General features: G+C 48.0%; 1 protein-coding gene across 10 annotated transcripts in view; it reads left to right on the top strand.

Annotated features, from left to right (window-relative positions):
- ENOX1 (ecto-NOX disulfide-thiol exchanger 1) overlaps window positions 1-26,073 on the top strand; it is a 436,596-nt gene that overhangs the window by 398,070 nt on the left and 12,453 nt on the right. For 9 of the 10 annotated variants that reach the window (XM_036228929.1, XM_036228928.1, XM_036228932.1 and 6 more), the window contains 2 exons: window positions 720-776; window positions 21,914-22,016. In XM_036228929.1, coding sequence (XP_036084822.1) covers window positions 720-776; window positions 21,914-22,016 — 160 coding nt within the window. Of the gene's footprint in view, window positions 1-719; window positions 777-2,405; window positions 3,414-21,913; window positions 22,017-26,073 lie in introns of those variants that run through there. The other variant, XM_036228930.1, reaches the window with a different exon arrangement.

Raw genomic sequence — 26,073 nt, 5'->3', positions numbered from 1 at the left:
CAGGCTCAGATAAAATGCCAATTAAAGGTTTCCAGAAATCTCCTGGCTGCTGATTACCCCCGAGCCTTCTGAGAGAGGGAGAAAGAGGTGTTTTCAAATGTTCGCTGTTAAAAATCTCACTTGAGAAACAGCTTTCCATCTAATGCCTCAGTGACCAGGGAGGTATCAACCCAGTTCTCCTTTCCTGAAGAGAAACAAACCTTTTAGGCCTTCGGACACCATGCCAGTCGTTCCAGAATGTTCTCGGGGAGGACGTGCACTGCAGCATGTTAGAACGGCCGAAAATACATCATTCACGAATAGTCGTTAGCCTAATGTCATTTAGCTGGGGCAACTTGCGCGCACTGCAGGGTTTGAATTAATAGTGACAAAGCCAGGAAATGAAATCATTTTTTATTCTTAAGAACCAATTTTTTTGTACATTTTATGCCTATGGAATTGCTTTATTAATCTTATTATTTAAAAAATAATGACCAAGACCCATTTATTTTTGGCCAGCTATCAAGTTTCATAAAATATTAGTCTCAAACTAGTTTCTGTAAGACTCATTAGAATTATGTGCTCTGTCTGGTTTTTTTTTTTTTTTTTTCCTCATTGGAAGTTTTATAAAGCGCAACCTCAGATGAATCCGAGTTAACAGGATGATAGACACTGAACAGATGTGCTTGCTTATTCATTTGGGTTTTTTTCTGTTTTGTTTTGTTTCTTAAAATTTGCAGTTAAAAGGTACCAAGGAACTGGCCGAGACCAATGGCCATAGCCACGAGGACACAAACGTAAGTACCTCGGACCTGAGGTTTGCTCTTCTTGCTTGATGTTGGTGAAATGCCCATGGGAAGGTGGCCCTGTGTTTTTTACCCAGAGGCCCTGCCTCTCGATACCTGGTTAAGGTTATTAGGTACCGTTTGGCAGCAAAAATACGGCAGTGAGGCGCTGCCATCGTTAGTCCAGTTCACCGAATGTCTGCTTAGAAGAACTTGAGCTAACCTCTACCATCGAAATTCTAATTTCGATGAATTTGTTCGAGCCCTTGATCGTTTCAAAGCGATACGCCGATGTGGTGGGAGGCCAGAGGGAATGAGACCCGAAAGGGTAAGCCGCCGGACGCGGCCGTGTGTGCGGTCGGCTCGCCTGTCAGTGAGACGATGATGAAACGATGATGCCGACGAGGCGTCGGGGCAAAACCCGTCTCCCAGAAGGGCCCCTGAGAGTCCGCCTGCTCCTGCTGCGGCTCCAGCGACAGCAGCGTGCGTCCGTCTTCTTGGTACAGAGTATAATGGTTCAGGACCCCAGCTGGTACCCCGACTTCCTCTCTCAGTGTTCCTCGAATCGCCCCCAATTGTCAAGTCCTCTCTTGGCCTGGGAGGTTCTCTAGTCTCAGGTGAAATATTACACCTTGTAGATCACCGTCTTTCCCTGGGTTCGATGGTTTCGTTTTTGCCTTTTTAAGGACCTCTCTGATAGCTGTATGTATTTGATTATCCTCATCCAAGAAAATGCTTACTAAGCAGTTCTTTCCACATAATGCAGAATCAGACATGGTAATAAACGCCTGATTAAACTAGAGCTCGGAGAAATTGTACATTTCATGTTCACTCCTGTTTTAATTATATACAGCAGAGAGCCTGACGTCCAGGGTACCAGAAATTCCCTCTCATTAATTACCGTTCCTACCAAACAGATATTTAATGCGTGATGCTCATTGAGAACCTACCGTGTGCACGTGCTCTGCTAAGTAGTGGCGAGGGGGCTGGTTTACAAGGAACCGTACGGCTTACTGTCTGCCTTCGGGAACTGGTACCCGAGTTGAGGGGTTATGGGACATGTGGGCGGCATGGGAGACACAGTAAATGCGCAGGGAGGCGAGGCCACTGTGGTGTGACGTAGTCCATTCCTCAGTCCCCTCCCCTCATTTGTAAAATGACGACAAAGCCGACCTCAAAAACGTATGGTGAAGTCATAACAAGCTGAAGGCGTGAAACCCCATAAGGTGTTGTCATTGAGGCCTCTCTGTGCCGGGTCATCAGGAATGGCTTCCTGGGTCTGCGGCATTTGGGTTTGCCCTTGAAGACTGGATAGGACTGAGAAAGTAGAAAGCCGGAGGAGAAGCCAGTCATCCAGAGGTCTCCATAGGAGACATTGTGCCCTCAGCGGGCTTGGTCCTTGCACTCCAGTGCTTTATCATGCTCCTCACAAAGGATCCTGCCTAGAACGCTTCTTTAGGACCCCGCCTTTCAGGTACGCAGCTGCCAAGCCTTTCGTATGCGTGCCCCTCAGAGTCGCCCACCCCCACCCCCCGGGGTCTTCCAACGAAGCTGCGCTCTGTCCGGTAAGCCAGGCAAAGTGGCAGTGTGGCTCCATTTCCTGGCGTGTAAATGGAGCTGATGTTACCTGTTTTTCCTTAGTGTGAGAAGCAAATGAGAAGTGGAATATGGAAGCACTTTGGGACCGTGAGGGTCTGCTTGAGCACGGCGTTGTTACCGTTACAAACTGTTCCGCTGATTGAATTAACTTAGATGCTACACGTGAAGACAGGCCCGACACAACCCCTGGCCCCTCGGCTCTGCTTTGAGGAATGTCCAAAGGCATTTATTATTAAATGGGAAAAGCGAACAACCATCTTTGAGATCTTTCGTCCTTTCCAGGGGAAAACTTTTAGATTTTAAAAATACCCCTCTAGAATCCATGAGGTGAGCTTCACAATCAGCCCAAGGAAACGACCGTTGAGAGGCAGGGTTTGCGTTACGTTGCAGGGAGGCGCAGCACCTTGACCGAGGGTAGGTGACATTCGTGTGGAGGGAGAGCCCAGTGGCACCTGCCAGTCACCTCCAGTGGCCGCCCCTCTGGCTGGACAGAGAGCTGGATTTCACAGTCACCGCCTGTTTTTTCAGGTGCGTCCCAGGAGGAGAATCATCCCCTTGCCGTCCTCTCCCTTGCGTGTGATCTTTTCTCCTTCGGGCAGTTTCCCCAGCACCCCCACGGGGGTTCCATGAAAGAAGAGAAACAAAAACCACTTATTCTGGCCATACGTTGGGAGTGCTAGCAAAATATTTTGTGAAGATATTTTTAAATGTCTGACGTTAAGTCTGGGCATCATCTGAGGTTTCTGCCAGCCCCGTGGGGGTTGAAGGAGATGAGGCTTTCAAACCAGACAGAGAAGGTTAGAGTTTATTTTCATCACTGAATAGCCATGTGAACAGGGAACATGGTGTGACCTTTTTTGAAACATCATCTTCCTCATCCTTAAATGGGCTAAGGCCAAAGTATGTACTCAGCAAGTATCAATTCCCCCTTTCCCTCTTCCTGCGTCAATATCAGTAGAATTTAATAGAGTAGATATTATTTCGAAAGGATAAATTTTAATGCAGATCATGAGGTTTAAAGGCTCTGGCCCAGAGGTTGTTATTGACTGAGACATACAGATTGCGCGCGCGCGTGTGTGTGTGTGTGTGTGTGTGTGTGCACGCACGCGCACACACGTGCATGCGTAAGTATTCACATGTGAGGACAAGGATTTACTTTAGTATCATTTGCTACTAATAATTATACTGTAGACTGGGGCCAACATAGCTGGGTATTCATGTGAGAGTTGACAATTGCTTTTTAAAAACTATTCTAAAAATAAAAAGCATAAATAAAAAGCTAGAAAATTCAGAAAAGAGTCTAGAAAAGTAACTGAGTATCTCATTACTAGGAAATGAGCACTATTAATATTTTATTTTAGTTTGTTCCCGCCATGTGCACGTATATGACCAGAGGTGGGGGAGGAAATATAAATAAATGAATAAATAAATATTATCATATTGTCTTCAGTTTTGTACTTAGATTTTTCTTTATATCATATTTTTCTTGTCACCAGATGTTCCTCAAAGGCATGATTCTTAACGGCTGTATAGATATGACGTAATCGAAATACACATCTAATCTATGTGTTAGGTGTTTAAATTCCTATTTTTCAACTGTTATACATAAGGCTGTAATGAACACGCCCGTAAACCTTGGTGCGCATCTCTCATGTCCGTTTCTGCGTGATCCTGTGTATTGATGGCCGAGGCATGAAGTCTGGCAGGGAGCTGCGGACTTGCAGAAGTACTCGGCACCCAGAACGTTACTGTGACAGGTGCAACCCCACGGTGTCCGTTATCTGTCCTGGAGGGAGACACAGAAAGACATGTCAAACCTTCCAGTTTACTCACAACTCTTCCTCCCCAGTCACCAAAGTTGTCAGGCTCATGGGATACTAGCCTCATCGAGATTGGGCCGGTCACTATCATTTTTCTATTGTTTTTACATTTTATTGAGAAATAACAGTATCTGGCCAACCCTTTGTTTGGTATTCTTGAGGCCCCAGAGGCACCTTTGTGAAACCCACCTTTGTCCCCATGTCACAAGATCTTCCAGGAGCTCATGCCCATGAGAAAAGTTTTCTGAAGGCTAATATAAAACCATTAGAGCCAGAAACGGAGATCAGGTGCAAAAGCCTTGCTCTGCCAGAGGTCCGTACTTACTGATTTTATTTTATTTTACTGTATTTTATTTTACTTTGAGCATTTTCAAACTAAATTTAATGGGGTGGCATTGGTTAATAAAATTATATAGGTTTCAAGCATACAATTCAGTAATACATCATAAGTATATTGCATTGTGTGTTCCCACCCAGAGTCAAATTTCCTTCCATCGCCATATATTTGACCCCTTTTGCCTTTCCCTACCCCTTACTGATTTTTGTATTTGGAACCGGATATATTAACGACAGGGGAGCAGTCAGAACTTTAAAGTTGAAACTTTAAACCCAAGTGTAAAACTAGCCTTTGTCACAGTTCCTTTAGAGATTTCAGTTATTCCAGATCCAATTTCCTTTCTGAAAAAGCAAAGCTATCGTTTATTTTTGATCTCCATCTCTGAGCAGTCTCCCAATTTCTCGGAGTGCTGAACAAGTAGCCCGGTCCCTGGTCATCATGCGGAGCAGATAGCATGATCTCAAATTACAGAAAGACCATCTGCACTCACGCAGCACCTTTTCCGGCAACGGCAACCTTCCTTCCGGAGGTATCCTCACCTGTGGGCCTCACTATGCCACGTGTTTGGTGAGAAAGGGGAGGTGAGGGGAGAGGACACGAGAAACGTAGGGTCGGGGAGGCACAGCCCTGCCGCCGCGTGGTCCTCTGCCACTTCCCCATTTCTGCTGGGGGAAGGCCGCCCGCGCCCCGCTCCGTGGACAGAGCACGGCTCAGGCTGGCGCCCGGGGGCCAGAGGCATCATCGCAAACTGTAAGGAGGTTCAGACGCTGATGCCGGAGGTCGCCCCTTTCCACCCCACGATAAAACACACAAGAGGAGAGGCTTCTTCGGTTTCTCGTGTTGTCCCCATGAGAAAGGAACTCCTCAGAGCCGTCTTCGAACCTGTCAGAGACGTGGGGGGCGAGCGGAGGGAAGGCTCCGTGAAGCCTCTCCTCCGGTGGAGTCCGGCGCCGCGGGAAGTGGCCGGTGGCCGTGTATTTTAATGATGATGCCAAGCTCCAGCGGGTACCGAGTGCTTTTCCCAGGTTTGGAGGTGGCTTTTCATCCTTGAGACAGGTAAGGATGAGAGGCGAGTATACACACGGATGCATTAGAGGAGACAACGGAGAGAAAGAAGAAGCCCACTGGGAAATGGGACCGTGGTCTCAAAGGACAAGGACAAGGCAGGCTCGATACTTTCCTCCCATTACGACTTGCCTCCTGCTATTGGGGACCCCGATCTTGAACCAGAAGAGGAGCAGGCAAGATGATAAAAACCACTGTAAGGGTCTGCGCCTCCCGCACTCCATCCCACGGGCTCTGTACGGGGGGGACAGGAGCCCCCGACCCAGTGAGCATGAGTCTCACAGAAGCAGGACTGTGAGACGCCGCCACCGCCACCGTTCCCGCGGCTCCGAGTGGCTTTCTCCTCACCATCTCCCGCTGCCCTCGGCGTGCACGGAGCCCCGTCCGTGCCCGGCAGCACCTGGCGCCCAGCCAGCAAGAGCTCACTGAACAGGAGAGCAGAGTGTAGGGTTTCAGGACGGATCTGGGTGCCACGTGGCCTGGCTTGGATCCTGGCGTGGCCACTCACTATCCAGGCAACCGTGAGTGACGGGCTGAACCCCTGGACCACCCTTTTTTTGGCCACTTCTAAAAGGAAGTTGGAAACCGCACGCACCTTATAGGGTTAACGTGAGCATCGCTTACAGAATGCAGGTGACCAGTAGGTGTCTTTGCTGCTCCGGCCTCCCACAGCCGGGCCTGGCGAGGCGCTCGGGGGCCCATCGGAGGGTGGCGTGTGCGTGGTGCCCACCCAAGCCAAGCCGACTCACCGCCCTTTACCACAGCAAGACCGCTTTCCACTCCGCTGAGCTCGCTCTCTGGCCGGCAGGTCAGTGTCACAGTGGGACTCGCGGGCTTGGGACAACTTATTCGCATGTATCCAAAAGCTCCCTGGACACTGTGCTTCCCCGGGCCCTTTGCCGGGAGGATCGGCTCCACGGACGGGAGAGCGCGGTGGGCGTGGGGTGCCGTGTGTTGGCGTGCAGGCCGTCAGACTCCCAGCAAGCTCAGCCGGAAAGTCCGCCGTCACTTGGTCTTCCTCCAGGGAGGGGGGCCCGTCTGTGGATGCCTGAGGCGCCCCTCGCTCTGTAGATGCTGCAGTCAGTAAGCCGGACTTTCCATGGACTGAGAGTTCCTTCACCCTGCGACGTGTGTCCCTGGTCGCACGTTAAATGCTCACACCTCGGATGTGGCCTTTTGCTCAAGTTACAGCTCCTGTAAGCGATCGCTTGTCGCCCGCCACTGCGTCCTTGCCCACCTCCACCCCGACCGCCCTCTCTGTACCCTCCTGCCCCGCCAGCTGCCTCCTTCCAGCTGGCCGACTGTGTTTCCTGCTGGGGAATCCATAATTCCATTTGGGGGAAAAAATAAATAAATAAACCCACTCACATCCCAACCCAGCAAAGGACCGGGACTGGAGGAGGCCCTGTTAGCACGCCCACTCTCCAGCGCGTGCAGAGCTCCAAAGAGAGAGTAGAGAGGGGACCGCTGTCGCAACAAGGCAGGAGCCGGCGCCACGGGCAGCGCCTCCGCCAACCGACAGCGCGTTCCCACAGCTCCGGTCCGTCCTCGGGGTCGGGCTGGGGGTCGGTGGGACCTGCCTGGCCATCAGTGGGCTTGGAGCATGGCACAGGATGAGCGCACGTTCCGTAAAGCTGACAGGCTGTGGGGGGCAGTGAGAAGGCCTCCTTCCCCCGGGCCAGGTTAGTCAAAAACAGGCAACGAATACATAAGTTCGAGCTCGCTCTCTGCGAAATGGCCCACGTTGACATGGAGACCCGCATGGCAAAAACCGAGTTCCAAAGCAAAACGTTGTGGATTTTGGAGATTGTACTTCCCTTAAAAAGGTTAATGATGATCCTACCTGACGTCGAAGCAAAAGCAATGATTTAGAACGGAAGATTGGCTGAGAATATCATGCTAAGCGAAATAAGTTAGATGGAGAAAAGTTGAGAACTGTGTGATTTCACTCATTTGGGAAATAAAACTGAAAACAATAAATGAACAAGACAAACAGACAAACAAAAACTCATAGGCACAGACAACAGTTTAGCGGTTGCTGGAGGGAAAGAGGGTCAAATATCTGGTGACAGAAGGAGATGGGACTTTGGGTGGTGAGCACACAATGCAATAGACAGATGACATGTTACAGAATTGTACACTCGACATCTATATAATTTTATGAACCAACGTCGCCCCAATAAATGTTAAAAATAATTTTTTTTTAATCTTCTGAGAATAGAATGGAAGATCGGTGATTTTTATGTGTCCAACACACATATATAAATGCTCTTATCTTACAAGTGAAAATTTTTGTTCAAAATTTGAAAAATGCAGAAATAAATAAATGAAGAAGTAACTATGTGAAATCTCAACCACTCGAAAATTAGTCTCCATTTCTTCGTATTTCCTTCATCATTGTCTGTGTGCACATGTGTACATTTTTACGAAACACAGAGCATGGCACATTGGGCAATTTCACGGCCTACATTTTTTCTGAATCCACAAGCATTTCCCCATGTAAGTAAATGTTTTTCTACTATGACTTGTAGCGAGTGCCTAATACTTCATGCCACAGATGTGCTCCAGTTTATTTAATCAGTCCCTGCTATGGGACCTTAAAATATTATTTGTTTTTACTGTCACAGATAGTATGCAGCGAATAGTCTTTAACAGTGTATCAGCTAATTCATCTACCATTTAAGCACTTTTTAAATGGAGAAGCGTTTCCATTTGATTTAGAGATGGAGGAAGGCCCACTGACTCTTTTAAAAGACGAAAGTTCAGCCTCTACATGGCACGTTATGACATGAACAGCCAGTAATAGTCCGGCGTCAGCACAGAGAGAGGATTCTGAGTTCCGCAGCAGAAGAGGAAAATAACCCCCCAGATATTTGCATTCCAAAGAAAAAGCGAAATTGTACGTACTTTATAAATAATTTAAAACAAAAATCTGAGATGCGTCACTTGGGGTTTTGTGCTGTGCACGGTAGGGCAGTCTTCTTGGTGGTCCAGGTGTGGTCGAGCCTGTTCTCTGTGCGGATCCCAGACCAAGGCTCACGACCCAGGACGTGCTGCCCGGACGAGGCTTACCTACCCTCCGGAGAGAACATGAGACTGAGCAGAGTGATCGATTAAAAGAACGAAATGAGTTCTATCCCCAAACTGAAAATTTAGCTTTTATTCCTAATATGGCTTAGAAAATACATGTAAGTTCCAAACCATCAACAAGAAATGTGTCAATGAACAAACGCGAAGCCCCGAGTTAAGTGCGAGGAGGGTCGTTTTAAAGTCGAATAAACCCGAAGGGCTCAGTCACCGTAGCGCTGTCTCCCGGGAGGTACAGCACAGCGCTGCCGACCCAGGATGAACAGGAGAAAAGTTGGGGAGCATTTGTGAGAAAAGCCAGGAGCCCAAAAGGTGTGAAGAAGCAGAATTTTCTTCTAGTGCCTCTGGAAGACAGTCGGGGAGAGCAGGGGGTCCCCTTTGCTCAACTTCGGATTCTCCTAACGTGTCCCCAGGATTAAACATCCAAAAACAGTAAGAGACGAAGATTCACCAGTAGGAGAGCTTCCTGTCGTCTCAGCTCTGCAGGTTCCCAGGGGGGCCGCAGGGCTCCCTGGATGCTTTTTAAAACAGTAGACACTCCCCGGTGCGTTCCACACTCCAGGATTCCGCGGCTGCACACGCGCCCAGGAGGGGGAGAGTCACGAAGGCGCCAGCCGTGGCCAACCTACCGTCTTGTGACCCTGGCCTTCCTCGAGGATTCTAGGATTCTGTGCCCAGCGCTCCCTCCCCTGCCGGGGGAGTTCTGAGACACGGCAGAGGGCGGCTCTCTCTGTGCGCACCTCACTGCTCGCCCTCAGACCTCATCCAGCATGCGCCACGTAGCTCCCCGGGCGGTGGAACTGTGTAGGAAGATGGCAAAGAGGAGTAGGGGGAAAGGCGAGGAGGAGGAAACAAGGCGGGGACAGGAAGGACTGCCACAGGGAGAGTCGTCGTGGGTTTCATCACCTCCGAGGTCCACCCTGGCAGGCAACGCCGGTAGTGAAATCTGCCTTCATCGAAGGTGTGTTTCTGTTTGCGTGAATATATACACGTAGTGAAAACTTTAGCCCAAAACAAAGTTCTCAGATTTGAAGCAGAAAACTCAGTTGTTAATCTGCAGACAAAGTATCAGAGGGCTTGCTGGGGGAAAGCTTGGGCTTGGGACTGTGTTCAGCGTCCCCGCAGCAAAGGGAAGCACGCTCTGACCGCTCAGCCTCCGAAGACTTCCCAGCTCTGCTGGAGACGCACAGCTCCCCCCCACCACTCTCTAGGGTGTAGCAGGTGGGGGCGCCGTCCCCAGCTGGGAGGCCACTGCCCACCGCCACCTGCAGCTTCGCCTCTCTGCTTCCTGGCCTGCCGAGCGTGCCCAGGGGGACACCCAGCCAAGCTGCTCACCCAGGCGCCAGACATCTGTTTGTTCGTAGCCACCTGTAACTGGGCGTTGCAATCAAACCTCCAAGAAGGTTGCAAACCTCATACTTGTGGCTTTAAATCTAACGTAGGATATCACCAGATTTCAGAACTTCAGCCAGCCATACCTCAGTGTAAATCCCATCCATATGCTCCTAATTCAGAAAGAGCAAACGTCGTAGGAAAGCTTCTGCCCCAAAGGAAGAAGAGGCCTTCACGTGTCACGTCCCTTACAGGCGAACTGCGGAGTCTGCCTGGGTCCGCAGCCCTGGGCTGCGCAGGTGCAGGCCAGGGAGGTCCACATCCGTCAGTGACCTGTCTCTCGGCAGCAGCCTGTAAACGTGTGAACGGTCACCTGGGGACCCGCAAGCAGTCCGTCGCCAGGTACATGGCTCCATTCTCCAAAAACCCTGCACGTCCCCCTGAAAAGACTCAACAGCCCTGGAATGCTTTTCATAGATTTTTTTTTTTTTCATATTTCTGTTCATTTGATTTTTTTTTTTTTCAAGAAAATTCTGTAGACATCAAGCTTCCCAACATGAGTCTCGCGGAGAAGCTTGTGGCCGTGACGTTCGGCATCGCCATTATTCTTATTGTCAGCCTCCCCAGGAGATGGCGGCGTGCCTTTCTTTGTCCGGGGAGTTTCCGGACTGATTGCTCAGTGGCCGATGAGCCTCTTATGTTCATGAGACTTTCCATGCAACTTTGAGAACACTGGCTCGAAACTGTTAGCAAGGGCCCCCTCCTCACACGTGACACACACACTGTGCCCACGAACACGGGCATCACATGGCATCTCACAGCTGTAAGCGTTTGTACCGTTGTTGGCCACTTTAGGTGACAATATTCAAACTGGTCCCCTTCGTAAGAACAGAATCACTATTGGTCTGGTATTGGGAATAACTGTTGGCCTGCTCATGTTGAATAAATGGCCTTAGTCAATAGGTCAAATTCGGCTAACTGCACAATTCATTAAAAATTCCAAATAATTAGATTTTTTTATTGACAATTCCACTTGCCTCCATCTGTCATGCCATCCTTTTTTGCCTGCAATGCAAATTTTACCTGTTTTTAAGCCCCACTCAATTCCTGTTTCTTGGGCCTTATCCTAAGATCAGCCCAAATCGATGCCCATCTTTTCCGCATTCCCACAGTACTCATCGTTATTGCAAACCTCCTGAACAACCCGGTCACGATAGGCCTGTCTCCTCTGCTCACATTAAGAGCCTGACGGGAGGTGATGTTTCTCATTAAATATTATGTGTATGTGTATGTGTGTGTGATGTGTATGTACGCCTTACAGAGCCTAACGCAGAGATGAGCCTATGAAGATGGGTATGTTTGTAATACATTTAAAATGCGTACCGATCGATGATCGGATTGACATGGAATTCCCGGTAGCGTCAGGCAGCTCTGTGAATCCGGTGGGCATGGTTAGGTGTGGGGTGCAGACACTGCCTTCTGTGAGGTACCCGCCTGTGAGCTCGAAGACACACACACAGCATTCCAGTCCCCTTTAAGATGTGTGCGTAAATCTTGCGGACGATGAAAGTTAGAATCGAGGCGGTAGGGATCCACCTCACCCTACATTCCTGTTTTTCAGATTTTAATTTGATATTATGTGTTTTCTTGCCTAACTGTGGTATGCCAGTGAGTCTCACATTTTCAAAGGCAGTGCTTCTCAAACTTTAGTAAGCAGGAGAATCGAGTGGAGAGCTTTGTAAAACAGATTGCTGGGCTCCGCCTTGCTTTCGGACTGGGCAGATCTGGGCCGGGCCCGAGGAGCTGCATTTATAATGAGCTTGCAGTCAGCGCCTGTGCCGTCGGCCTGTGGACCACACTTTGAGTACCTGCCCCCCTCTATCCGTCTTAGTCCTTGTTAGGTGCTGCTCTCGGCTTCTACAGCACCCGAAGCCACGCCTCATCTAAGCTTATAATGCACTGTGTTTTAATATATTTTACATCCATATCCATCCTCTAGATTCTTAGCCTCTTTGAGAGAAACCACCTTTATTCAGTTTTGAATCTTGTTGTCTAGCACAGAACCTGCCATATAGTAGACGCTCAAAAACTGTTTGACAAATGAAGAATGGCGGAGGCTCAGCAACTTCAAATCCAAGTATACTTAGTCTGAATGCTGAACTTCATTGCTATTTGGCCTAAAGAGGAAAAATATACAATTGGTAGTTGCCAGGCTCTGGTTCATAAGAAATCACATCTATATGAAGAATACATAAAAGATAAGTGCCTCATTTTTCCCCTCTGTAAAATGGGGACAGTAGTACCAGAACCTGGCATCTACGAAGATCACAGTAAGAGCTAATTGTCAGTATTATCGTCATTACCATTATTCAGATTCTTTTCTATTCAGAGGACTTCCGTTTCTGCATCCATCAGGCACCAGGCACCAGCGATCAAGAAGACTCAGTCCTTGGAATAGTTCTCACGTCTGGCATATGCCAGAAGGCAGTGAGGAGAGGGAATTGAATTTTTCTGTGTGGGGAAGGAGGAGAATATTCAGTGTTTATGAAAGATCTCGCAGTATGGCCGGCGAGCCTTGTGAAATGCGATTTTACTTTACTGACAATTAAATGCCTCTCTCATTTATGAGATCGCACCCCATCTATTCTCGTGACCTAATTTACCACTATGCAGGTCAAAAAGGCCCTGCGCTTTACTGTTATCGTTAGTAACGTAAACTCAGCAGGTGAAAATTATGATAGTGGGTGCTTCACCACAGAGAAAAATAAGAAACGTCCCACTGAGAAATGGACTGGGAAAATAACACGTCAAGAGCACCATAATACAATTAATCTTTCAGGCAACAGCGTCGGTATCTTAGGAGATAAATCAAACCGACTAATTCTGGATGCACATAAATACATTTAGAAGTATTTCGCTTTCGTTTCTTCCGTTCGCTGCTCCATTTTTATCGCCGAGCAGATTTTTCACGTCGGGACTTTTTCAGGCTGCGAGGAGATGGGCTCGCGCCGACAGGGCGGTGCGGGTCACGTTTCCCGCGTGATGACGGGCGGCGCACAGCCGTTTGCAAGATCAGGGGTACTCTTTTTTTTTTTTTTACTTAGTAACATCTACAGTGGCACATAGTGAAACTAAAAATAAAATACCGCAACCCGCGCTTCGAAGCCTGAATGGAGTTACCGGAATACAAAGGGAATTTTTTTTCTCATTTTTAGATCGTTTTTATTTAATATGGCGCTCACAAAACTATGCTGAAGGAAAGTCATTGAACTGTCAGCTGGAGACCACGGGTTAAGTGTGGAGGGGACTGTGATAACCATAATTAAGTTATGATCCAGGCGGCAGTGACACTCTCAACATTTAACAGGAAACAGCACAAAATTGAAATTACTCTTTCCCATCAAAGTGTGTGTTCCCTGAGGAAAAGTGTATGTGGGCATCATCCTATTTTCTTAAATAAGAACTAAATAATATATACATGTATGTGTGGATACAAACATACACGCGTATATATCGTATTATATACATGTGTATGGGAGGAGGGTGATATATGAAATATAAAAGACAAATATTGGGATGTCAATATTACTTATATCTAGGTAAAATTTCAGTTGATTTTTATTTTTTTTTATATTTTGCAAATTTTCCGCATCGAATGTCTATATTTAATCTCTATAATGAGAAAAAGAAAGGTTATTAAGAATTAAAGTAAGCTAGAGAATTGTTTTAAATTGCAGAAAAGCAAGAAAAGGAAAAAGTTCTTAAGTTTATATTAGCATGTCCAAAAAAGTTAATACATAAATCAAAAACACATTGAAAGCATGAATAATAGATACAAATTCAAAATTAACCTTTTATCTTCTTCAATCTAAGATAGTAAAGAAATTGTTTTACTTTAAAATGACACTAAAACAACTGCATTTAGGGGCAAAAAGGGTGTGAAATTCCCGGAGCGACCACATTGTTTTATTCACTATCCACTGTATGTATTTTTCATGGACTTTTAATAAATCACTGTAGTCCAAGGGAACTGGGCAACTCCTACAATGCCAGTCAATTCCACCTGTGAAGTTTATCCTCTCTATGTAAGATTCATTCGATATAATTCAACAAATATTACTGATGATCTACTGTTTGTTCTTTCAAAACATGCTGGCTGCAGATTTACTGTGTGCAGGGGGCCATGGCAAGTGCCGAGGACATTGTTCCCGGGTAGAAGGAATTGCAGCCAGAGCCACCACATCAAGTCCAGGCAGGGACACTTTTCAGAGTGACAGGGACAAGCGTGCCCTGGGACCGTGCAGGGGAGGAATGGGCACCGGGGCCGTGGAAGCCGGGCTGCAAAGTCACCCCCAGCCCAGACCGATGCGGACCGCCCGTTTCCAGCTGCCTTTGCGAGACCTCACGTCCAATATTTCTAAAACCCGGGAGCCAGTGTTTCTTCCCATGCTCTGCGATCTGTGGTTCTGTACCCTAACCCTGCTGGCCGTGCAGACGTTAGTGGCTTAAATTTCTTTTTTAACTGCGTCTGCTTCGCTCTGCTCCACACACGCAGAGTCGGTTCGTGCCTGTCGAACGCCTCTGCGCCCCCCACTTTCCTCTTCTTTCCCTGCACGTCAATGGTTCTGTCTGTCACCACATCTGGGGTGTGGCTGGACCTCCACATGGGCCCCCACGCCCCGCCCGAGCCTCTCCCCCGCTCAGCCAGTCCTGCACGTGGCCCTCACTTGGTCCTGGGGGGCTGCTTCGACCTCAGCTTTCTGCCCCGACATCTCCCCAGCCAGGAGAGCATGTGTACCACACCTTCTTCACCGTCCCAGCGCTCTGCCTTCGAAACGCTTCCCTGTCGCACAGACCACAGTCGCAACACGTCGCGCTTCTGCACAGGAAGTCTGTCACCACCTCCCGGCAGCAGACAGCCCGGCCCTGTCCCTGCGAGCACTGCCCCTGGGCCAGGCCCCTGCGGCTTCCTGCCCTGCCTGCCTTCTCAGCATTCACTTCTGCATGGGCTCCCGATGGCTTCCACGCTCAACGGGCTTGTTTCAGCCAACAAGGATTATAATCGGTGTCGGGGGGCCATCAGCAGAGACAGCCAAGCACACTAGTTAAGCCCTGGAGCCCCGGAGCAAGACAGCATTGGTCCAAGCCCCGAGTCTGCTCCTTCCCGGTCATGTGACCTTCGGTGAGTCATTAGCCTCTCTGTGCCTCAGTCTCCTCACCGGTGAGATGGAAAAGCAAGAGTACTGACCTCACGGGCCGGGAGAAGGGGGAAATGAGTTCGTGTCTGTCAAGCTGCCGTGACACTACCGGACATCGCGAGCACTGCATAAGTGTTTATCAAATACATATTGCCAAGGGTGGCCTACGAAGAAGGCCACCAGGAGAAAAGCTGTATCTGGAGGCCTCCAGCACCTAAGCCACACGCGTCTTTCTCGAAAGGGCCCCAGGTCTGTATCCTGCGCCGTTCTGTGTCCAGTCACTTCTGCGAATGACGGAAGTGAGCGGTGACGATGACAACGACGCCGCGGTGCGTTCCTGGACGTTTGTCGTCTCCAGGAGCACGATCTCACGGTGGCCGCATCGTGTCCTACGTCAGGGGAGGTCACGAGCTGCCCTGCCTGAAGTCACCCTGCACACACACAGTGGTGACAGACTCGGAGCTCGGGTCCGCTCGGCCGAGCCACGTCACCTCCGAAGTGGTGACTGCCCTAAAGGAGTGGCAGCAGGAACACACGGCCCGTGAAAGTCAGTCCTAAACGTGTTAAGTGATCAGCCGCCACGTAAGTGACAGAGGAGCCGTGTTGAGATAAGGAAAACTTGCAAGTAGCTTGGAATAAAAATGCCTCTGAGAGATGCGGGACTTGGACCGCGTGGAGAAGCGTCAGCGGGAAGGGCGCAGCAGAGGGAGGGGGGGCCTGCCCACGGCCACCCGACCTTAATGGGAGAGCCGGGCAGATGTCCGCCTCTCCTGCAGCCCCGTGGCCAGCTCTCGTTTTGAACTTGAAATGGGCAGTGGTAAGTTCAAGCACGCAGGCCCAGTGGTCAGGCGGTGAGAAGGAACAGAGGTTAAAAAGTTACGTGTGATGATCATTGAACCCGTGGGAAAGTAAGAACTCCAAGAGGAAGGACCGGAGGATGGTGGGGGGACCGGACTTGGGTCAAGTACCGAAGTCAGAGTTTGAGAAGAAGAAAGTCGCCTCTTCTCCGCGTGTGCCGGGCCAGCAGAGAGCCTGAAAAAAGCCAGTGACGACCAAACAAAAACTTAGGATTAGAAAGAGCCAGGGCCTTTTACGTCACGGAGTTGGGGGTGGGGGCGGCGGGGGAAATGGTTTAAGAGGTACCGATGTCAGTGAGGTCAGCTGTCACACGACAAGAGGGCTGGGAACATGCAGGCACTGAGAATCTTTCGGAGGACCGTTTCGTGGGGCGATCGATGGGGTTTCAGGCAGTGAGGCAGTAGACAGAGTGTGTGCGCACCACGTGTTCGAGAAGCTTCGCCGTCGAGAGGAAACAGCGCCCAAGTTAAGGAGGCCGTAGGAATAATGAAATGAAGGGAATAAGGAAAGGATGCTATAAACGGGGGAAGCCTTTATTCTCCGTTCCTGGGGGCGCGGGTGGGTGGAGGGGGACAGAAACGAAACAGCACAAAGTGTGATTCTAGCTCAGCCAGTTACTGAAAAAAAACAAAAAAAAAGCGTTTCTACATGGATAAATTACTTTGATCATTTCTCAAAGTAATTGATAAGGACCCTTAGCAGGGAAATTTCTGGCCTTCCAGTAGCTAACTCTTTAAGACTTCTGGAAAAAAAAAAAAAAGGCCATCATATCTAGTTTCTAGTTATTGAAAACCTCTCCCAGCCCTTTAACGATTCCTTCTAAGTGTCACAGAAATTAAGAGTTGAAGGCAAACCGAGAAAAGCCCTGTTAGATATTCTCGTCCATTCTTCTGCCAACGGCAGGTTCGTTACCTATTGTGCATTTTCTGGTCCAGAGTGCTTCTCACCGCGTCGTGAACGGTGTTCTTACGGTTTCCCTGGAGTAGAGCTCGTCATCTCCTTGTCCTCACAGGGAGGAAACTCCATCCACGTCCCAGTGACGGTTCTTCCCTTGTCCCGCTCCTGACACTTCGTCCTTGGTAACGCCCTTCACCTCCCGACCCCGCCCGCGCCTCTCCAGAATGTCCAGGGAATGTCCAGCAGACGCCTTCTCCTTCGGGCCACATTACGTCTATCAGTAAAAGATTTTAACATGATTAATGAAAAAGTTTCGATTGATGAAACTTTCCCATCCTAAGGTTTGTTCCGTTGTGCAGAGATGTGAGGCAAAAAGAAGTAACAAGGACAGTGAAGTTTTCAAGGGGAAAACATGGCTGGCTCGGGATCCAGGGTCCCAGTAAAATCGATAAGTTGGACCATCCTAGGTAGAGGATGTGTGACTCTGAAGACAGGATTGAAGACTTGAACCATGTTTTTGTCCCGAGCTGAACGTGAAGCATAAACTGGCATGTCCTCGAAACGTGCTCTCTCAGTATTTAATATTACGGTCATTTTGTCTCTACTGTGATGGGTTGTTTTCAGGTTTTGGCAACTGCCCGTTTGAGGTTTTATCATGTGCTACCAGAGAGCTGTCATGGCTTCACCAGATTTATCCTCATGGATCTTACAACTTGACCATCCCCCACGCAAGTGGTCCAGACGGAAGCCTGGACACACAGTGGCTTAGGTTCCAAGACAGTGACATTGAGCTTGGGGAAGCCACCTCTTTTATATTAAGCAGTAAGCAACCCTCTTCTTGGCCCCAGAAGGAGACATCGCGCGCGGTCGCTTGCTATAAACACAAACTTGAGAGCTTTTATGGTTGGCCCATGACACTAGCTCTCAGGTCCTCGCTGAATGCAAAACCCTGTCCACCCTACCTCCTCCTGAACAGCTGACCAGATGTGATAGAAACCGGAAGTTTAGTATTCCCAAAATCGAACACGTCATCTTTTCCCGTACTTGCTGCTTCCTCTGATTGTTATTCACCAAAGCACCAGCTCATGCTCAACATTTTCCTCAGCCATCAGGTCACCATCTAATTTTCAGTTCTCTCTCTTAAGTATCTCTTATGTTTTGCACCCTGCGCGCTATAGACTCGGTCTAGACCCTCATCATGAAAAGGAGAAAATCAAATAGACGGGTGTCATGGGCCTGATCTAGCCTGGCATCCCTGCCTCCGAACCAATAATCTAAAATCCAGAATTGTGTATGTCACTCATCTGCTGAGCACGCTTCACTGGCTAACTTTTCCAGACCAAATCCAGGCTCCTTACCATGATCCACCTGTCTCCAGCTCCATCCTCTGGCACTTCCTATAAGCTTTCTTACAGACCTGTTATAAGAATTGCTTGCTGGACCCCGAGTAAGCACACGCTTCTTGCCACTTTGGATTCGGTACCCTTAAAAACTTAGCATCCCTTGGCATAGAGCGGGCATGTAACGTACGTGTGGGTGGCTGAAAGTAAAAACGGGCTTAACTGAAACGCAACAGCAGTCTGGTTTAGGGCGTTATTTCGACCCCCCTTTTCTCTCTGTGTATTTTCTCTACCTCACCGGCCAGGATGATGGAGCCCTTTTGACACACACTCGATGGTAATTTAGATTCATGGGCACTAGGTACGAACATGGCCAGTGAGGACAGATGGTGCGCATATCTACTTTGTATTTTGTAGGCTGCCCCAAGCTCACAGCCTACCAACAATTATAATTTTCTTGTTTAATTGAACAACCCTATTATACATACAGACAAGTCAAATTAACTTTATCTTTCTAAGGAACCCATGATTAATGAATGAGTCATTAAAATACCCTCCCCCAATCCCGTTTTTATGGGAAAAAAAAGATAAAAGCACAGCACCACTAATGGCTATCTAAAATCACTAACCTTTGAAACACACCCATGTTAACTTTAAATTTTGCCTCTGGCAAAACGCTTATGCATTCATCCATCTCATTAAGGCTGTGACTTTGTCAGCAAGAGTCTGAACTTTTACGTCCTGCCTGAGGCAGGGTGCTTAGTCAGGAGCTACTCTTTCGAGCAGCCGAGCAGCCGCAAGTTGGCCCACTTCTCCAAGTGACAGTCACAGACTCAAGTCTCTAGTTGATGTGGCAGGACACGTGCTTGACCATGAGAGAGATGGCGGTTGTCCTTCTGGAGAGTCTCAAGGCCAACTTCCTGCAGTACGCGTGCCCTGCTCGGAGCCTGCCCGCCGGCCTCGTTGGGCTCAGTGCCTCTTCCCAGCACAGTTCGCCTTCCAGGAGGTGACAGGCGGCATCTCCTTGTCCACGTTGGACACAACCCAAAGGCCGAAGCCCCTGCCATGCCTCGGGGCTCTGTCAGGCCCAGGCCTGCGAAGGGCTGTGTCCACTCCACGGTCCCCAGGGACAGCCACATGGGAGCACGTCCTCAGTGGTCAGCAGAGCGCATAGGCTGCAACAGTCATCGTTAAGAAATGTTTCCACAGAAGAGTAATCCTAGGACCTTTCGTACCTTCCCCCCGTCGTGTGCCCAACCCGAAAACATCAGAGCCGCCATCACTGGTCGGCCGCATGGCTCCCCGAGACATCTTACCTCAGCAGTGTTTGTGGGGGCTGCTCGGAGTTCCCCTTGCTTTATGACTCCAGCTTCGGACATGGGCATAAGTACCCGGCAGCACGCCGTCTGCCATGTCCCTTTCCTCCTGGCCCCAGAGGCGCTGCCAGCCCGCCTGGTCCACCTCCCTCCCTGGACCTGGATCATCAGCGGTGTGATGGCCCCAGGAGACCTCTCAATTCTGGCAATTAATGTGGGCATGTTGTCTGCTACGCGCTCCTCCGTAATCTCGTTTGTCCCCAGTTCCCATCCAGGCCGTGAACAGATCACCCTCTCTTGGAGATTCTGTTTGTTTCCACTCGGCCCTGGGGTTAAGTACTCGCATTTTTCATAAGTGATACGATCGTCGCCCTCGTTAATATTTTTCGATCCTCTTTCCCTATACCTCTGTTGGGAGACCTTTACAGAGCCTGGACTCTGCTCGGCAGTTTCACTGTCCCAGGCACGGGAAGCCCAGGGCCCTGTCCCTGTGACACCCATTTGTCCCTAGGGCATACCACTAAGGGAACTCGGCATGCTCCTTGACCCCACTAGCCCAGGGACATGAAGCGTCCACACAGCCTTGTGTACTCTTAACTGACACAGCCTGGTCGGAAAACGCCCTATGTAATTTCACTCTTCGCTGTAACTCCTCTTTATACAAACAAACCTTTGGGCTCATTCTATTTTAAAAGTCTTAACTGCATTTCTGCTGGCCCTGGTTTGTGAGATCCTTTCTGGAAGTACAAGAGCATCTTTCTTCTCTAACGACCTTTTATGTCCTCCCAGCTCCAGACCCGCCTTACGCCACTCCTAACCCCTTCCTGACCCCCGTCCCCGCGGGCACACTCCTCCCCTCAGCCTCAGGCCTCAGCTGGCACCTCGTGGCCAGCCTGACTTCCGATCTGTCCCCACAGCACTGTGACTCCCTCAACTCTTTACCGTCCGCATCCTCACCCCTAACTCAGTCTCGTTCACTCAGCCTTCAGCACATAGGTGTGGCTTTTAGAAGGGCCTTCAAAATGCTCACCAGATGTTCCCAACTGCAATTTCTCAGCAGAAACGTCTTTCCTGGCAATTTCCAATGATCCTTGATTTATAAAGTAGTAGATCGTATGTTAAAGTCAGTCCACAGATTTCTTTTGATTGGCAGTCACTGAGTTTTTTTCCTTTTTTCCTTTTTTTTTTTTTAATGTGTGTATATATATTGAATATCTTCAGGTGGGGTCTGTGTTCAGAGCATGCTCAACACGCTCCGAACGATCACCCACATTCTCTTACCTGGTCAGTCTTGTTAGATTCTAGGAAGTCACTAAATATCCTAGAACCAGTTTCAGTCCTGGAAACACTTGCCAAGCCATTTTCCCAGATCTTCTAAGTTCATCTTTGTTCCATCTTACCTACCCTGCATCCTTCTGGAAACTTCCCACCTTCCACTGGAAATATCATCCTTAATTCCTTGCTCAATATGCTGGTCCTTCTTGGAGACCTGTCTTTCAGTGAGAAATTTCCCCCGCAACAAGCTAAACTACCCTAATTCTACTGTCCCAGACATGCAGGCCTCTGGTCATTAAATTGGACTTTCTGTTCATCACTCTCCATTTTGAGTCCCAATATGAAGTCTGGAACAATATGATTTAAATCTTTTTCTCTGGTTTTAAATTAAAAAAAAAAAAAAAAAAAAAGAACACTACAGAAAGAACTAAAAATAGTCTAGCCTCAAAGATTCCTGTGTTATTAGTTTGTTGTACAATTCTTCATTTTTAGGTTCCAAAGAAGAATTTCCCAACCTTTGCTTTATCTGCTGTTTGCAGTTGTGTGTGAGATGCGTACCCGCTCCATTTAAACACTTCTAACAACAGCTCTATCTCACTTGCCCAGTGGGCCCTGTTTCCCACACACTCACGCAAATTACTAGCATAATATTATAAATCAGCTTGTGTATGCTTTTTTCATATTTAAAATAAAATATGTTAAAGTAGCTGCAATCAAATACAGGTTTTGCTAGCACAGCTTAAACAACACACGGACCAAAAAAAAAAAAAACCACAAAGATAAGTTGTGTCAAATTTGCCACTTTTGCAGAGAATTTCTTGGTTTGCCAGGAACTGTAGCCAGGAGCCTAAGTTTTAGAATGACTTTCTCACACTGGGCCAGTAGATCAATTACTTACCAAAGTTCATCTTCAGTTGTAAACGGGAGTGATGACGTCTTTTAGAGTTTGAGAGACCTGGTAGCTTTTATTGAAATGCACAGAATCTACATAAATGGCCGTATTTTTTTTGTTTATTACTTCATAGGATATCAACGTCTTGACAGTCGCATTGGTCAACCAAGACCGAGAGAACAACATGGAGAAAAGAAGCCACGGCTTAAAATCAGAGAAAGAAGCTCTACTAATTGGTAAGGAAAATTCCATTTTCCTGACCTATTCTCTTAAATAATTCTTAGGTCATTCACTTAAATAATGTCTAAGTGCTTCACCTCCAACTTGTTAACAATTCGACAGCGTTGCCTTCTGGTCGGAGGTGAACTTCACGCAGATTATAATACACATGTTTTACGCTAGGGGCATACAGACTAGTGGGGGTTTTGCTCTTCTATAACCGTGTGTATTAGCTGGTTGTCCAAATGTAAAACTGAGTACGAGAAGACAGATGAATGTGCACGTCACATGTTACAAATCAGACTTTCAAATGCGGACACATCGCTTCTAACTAGAGGCCAGTTTGGGTCCAGTCCAGAAGTTCCACATGAAGCCAGATTCCCAGGCTCAAGAGAGGCCTCGTCCCGAGACCGGACCTGTAGTGCCAACCATTTAGGGACCTCTGGACGTCCTGAACCGGGCCGGTCCAGGACAGGCTAATCCAGGCTTCCCTGAGTTTGGACCCACTTATCCAAGATTAGTAAAACAAGGTGACCATTAAGGAAGGGGAAAGAAGGAAGGAAGTTATTCTTCACCGAGAATATTCAGTTGCTCCATGAAATACATCTGAGTTGGCTTTTTCCCTGCTCGGACCAGAGAGAGAGCTCTAAATGTCCTCCTCTGTGAGTCACCATCGGCAGATCCGGAAGTGCTTATTCTCACTCTGAAGACTCCCTGACGAAGACATGATGGCGATGAGCCCAGAACCCCACCTTAGGAGACACCCAGTGCACAGCTCTCCCTTGCCCTCTAATCCAGAGAAGGCGACGCCGCCCTCCCTGGGCACGGCGCTGGTTGCAGCCGCACCCGGACCGTGACCCCCAGGTGGGGCTCCTCTGGGCCGTGGTTGCGAGTACAGAAGGAGGTCGCCATGCACGTGCGACACACTGTTCTCCAGCTCGTGATCTGGCAGCAGGAGCACCTGGTTGCATTTCCTAAATCCTGCAGGCACCCGCCTCGAAATGACAGGGACCCCAGGACCTGGAGAAGCTGGCGTGGGAGGGACAAAATTCAAAAGATAGGCCAGACTTCATCCATCACGTATAGATTTTTCAACTATAGGGCTATTGAATATGACATCAGCTTAGAGGTGCTCCAAGGAAAAGCAATTATTTTTTTCTCTCCGATGATATACGGCCGTGGTAGCTCGCCGTGGACACGTTCCATAAGACACGCCGAAGGCGCTCTCAGCTCCAGGAGCCCAGATGAACCCACACGGGTGTGGCAACTGGGGTTTTCTTCTATTGGAGAATGTGTCTAACTCTGACACCTGTTTCTCTTCCCCTCGGTGGGACAAAGTTGTGGTCCCCACCCCCAACCCCCGCATGAGGCTTTTAGGGTATGAACAAAACACATAAACTTTCCCTCTTTGTCTAAGTCTAAATAGTACAGAGCACGTGAAGGTTAAAAAGATGGAGATGGGTCCCCAATTTTTTTTTAATTTCCTGCCTCTCACTTCAGATCGCTTCTGCTTTTATGTTCCATTTGGAGAACACAGTTCATTGGCACTGTCCTCTAAGTAGTATGTATACACACATTTTATAACCTGCTACCTTAATATTTTAAAAATATGGACATGCTGTATACACTGTAGGTTAACGAGAGTAGAAGGGAGAGTTGCAGCTGTAACACGTCACTGCTGCCGAGATCTTTAGCATGAGAAAAAAATTAAAAATTGGTGAATTCAAGTATGTTAGAAAGAAAAACATCAGCAAGTTGGGAGCTTCAATAAAAAAGTAGACACTACTGACTCTAAATTTTTTAGGGCTTTTCCCCTCACTTTCGGTCTTTTGAATTTGTCTACCTAGATTTTCTATGAAGTTCAGGGTTGAGCAAAAGAGAAATGGAATGTGACACTCATTTTGAATCAATAAATGAGAATCTTTAGGTAGAAGGGAGGCTAGAGTTTTAAGCTTTTTATGAAAGTAAACTTAGGAGTTTAAGTTTTCCCTTTATTTCTCCATTTCCGCTATACTTCAGTATTTTAGTTGACTCTGAAGTTCGATTACAGATGTGACTTCTTCCCCAAACCCTCCCTCAAAACACCTAGGTCCTTACGCTCTTCTGTAGTCAAAGAGCAAGCCATCATCCAAAGACCACCAAGGTGGAGAAGAGTTTCCGAGACTGACAGAGGGGACCCCGCCAAAGGATGCAGTTGCCCCGTGCCGTTAAGCGCACGGCTCTGCTAATCGAGTTTGGCCTTTCATACTTTGTACGTACCTGAATGTCGGGGCAATAGAGTCCCTTCCTGCAGCATCTAGAATCTAGATAAGAACTGTGATAGAGACAGAATGACAGAATGTGGGTCCAAAACTACTCTGGACCAAGCCAGAGAGAGAAAGGAGTTTCTGATGCTGGGGATCCTCTTTTTCTGACAAATACTTGAAAAATAGAATGCTTCCGGGAGTCTCCTGGGCTTCTGATCTATCTGGAAAGGAAGGCATACTTTTTGCAATTCCCCTGAAATCTTCCTTTAGAATAATGAAACACGTAGAGAAAACATCGGGCTGGCTCTAAGTCAGTCTCGAAGGCCAGGAGCACAGGAGAAAAATCTGCCTTCTATCGGAAGTACTTACGGGCAAAATCTGCATTACATCTGGGTGCCTATAATATATGTGAGTATTCCCAGATAACTCAATAGTCTCTTGAGACACACAAATGTTACATTAAAAAAAGAAAAAATGCATGGTGGCACAAATCTTGACTAGAAGAGAAGAGGAGAGTGAGAAATAAGCTACTCAAGTGGATTCCATCTATAGAGGACACAAAACTGGGGCTAGAACTCCCTAAACACGCAACCCTAATTACTTATGATGGCCTGCGACACTAATTTACCTGGGCGAAAGTGTGTATTCTTTCCGGATATTCTCATGACTGTTTTATAAAATTGGAATCTTTATGACATGTAAAGTGAGGTACATGTCACAGAAGACCAGCGGGATTTCATCGAGAACATAATTCTGAGCTTGACAAGGGTCAAGGGTGTGGATGCTGAGTCCTTTGAGAGTTCAGACCTTTCCGTCACATGTTCTGCTTGGTAATTACTGGGGATGGAGTGCGATGTCCCAACTCGACTCAAAAACGTAAGCCCTTAGAAAGCGCTTTATTATTGTGATTTCTGGATTATTAATTTTGCAGTCAACCCTTGTGAAGACAGGTTGACATATAATTGGACCTAAAAGAATGACATTTTCATGGGGGCATTACAGGGAGCATTTTCTGCCCCACAACTCTAGTGACCACACGCCAAATCAGCTCGACGTGGCTGGGGGTCTATGCCAGAACTCCTCGTTCGTTTCACCTTGAACTTGTGGAGGATAGAATGAGTCAATACTTTCGGACTAAGATCCAGGCTTTGGAGCTGTGTTTACCTGGAAGACGCCGGCTGTTGTTTTGAAGAAGAGTGGATCAAAACGTTTTTGTCGATAGGCAGACAGCTTTGAGGAGATGTTGACAGAATAACTCTGGATCTCTATTACTCTCTCTTCTCTTGCTTTTTAATTAGTTTTAGTGCCATAGCTTTTCAATCCAAGCATGCCCGGACACCCTGTCAATGCTAGTCAGCATTGTAAATCTCATCCAGATATAGTCGAAACCTTCTCTACAACTCTTTTTTATAAAGTAGCTGTTCTTCAGAACTTCCCTGGACTCCTGAGAAGTATCCTCAAATTCTTACTGATGGAGCAAACTAAGTATCTTCTTGGCTCCTCAGCAGATCAGGACATGCATATTATGGGCAACCAAAATGCTTCATTACGTCCGGTCCAGCCGCGCCCACCACCGCCATCTCCATCCCCGTCACCATTTCTCACATCTGCACACAACCAGTCTGCATCCGAATTGGAATGCTCCCCACACCGCCGGGGCGTGGGGAAGCAGAACAGAATGCAGAGAAATGCACTTGGCAGAGGCTGGGTGGTGACTCTTGGGTGTTTTCTGGGAATGGAGCTGAGACTATATTTAGGCTGCACCTGAGTAAAGTAATCTGGAGAGTAATCTGTGTTCTTCTCTAAAAGCTACTGACCATAAAGAATG

This window comes from Rousettus aegyptiacus, unplaced genomic scaffold (genome assembly GCF_014176215.1).
Source record: "Rousettus aegyptiacus isolate mRouAeg1 unplaced genomic scaffold, mRouAeg1.p scaffold_m13_p_11, whole genome shotgun sequence".
NCBI classification, from domain to species: domain Eukaryota; kingdom Metazoa; phylum Chordata; class Mammalia; order Chiroptera; family Pteropodidae; genus Rousettus; species Rousettus aegyptiacus.
The sequence above is the reverse complement of the archived record's forward strand: the minus strand, read 5'-3'. Positions and strand labels throughout refer to the sequence as shown.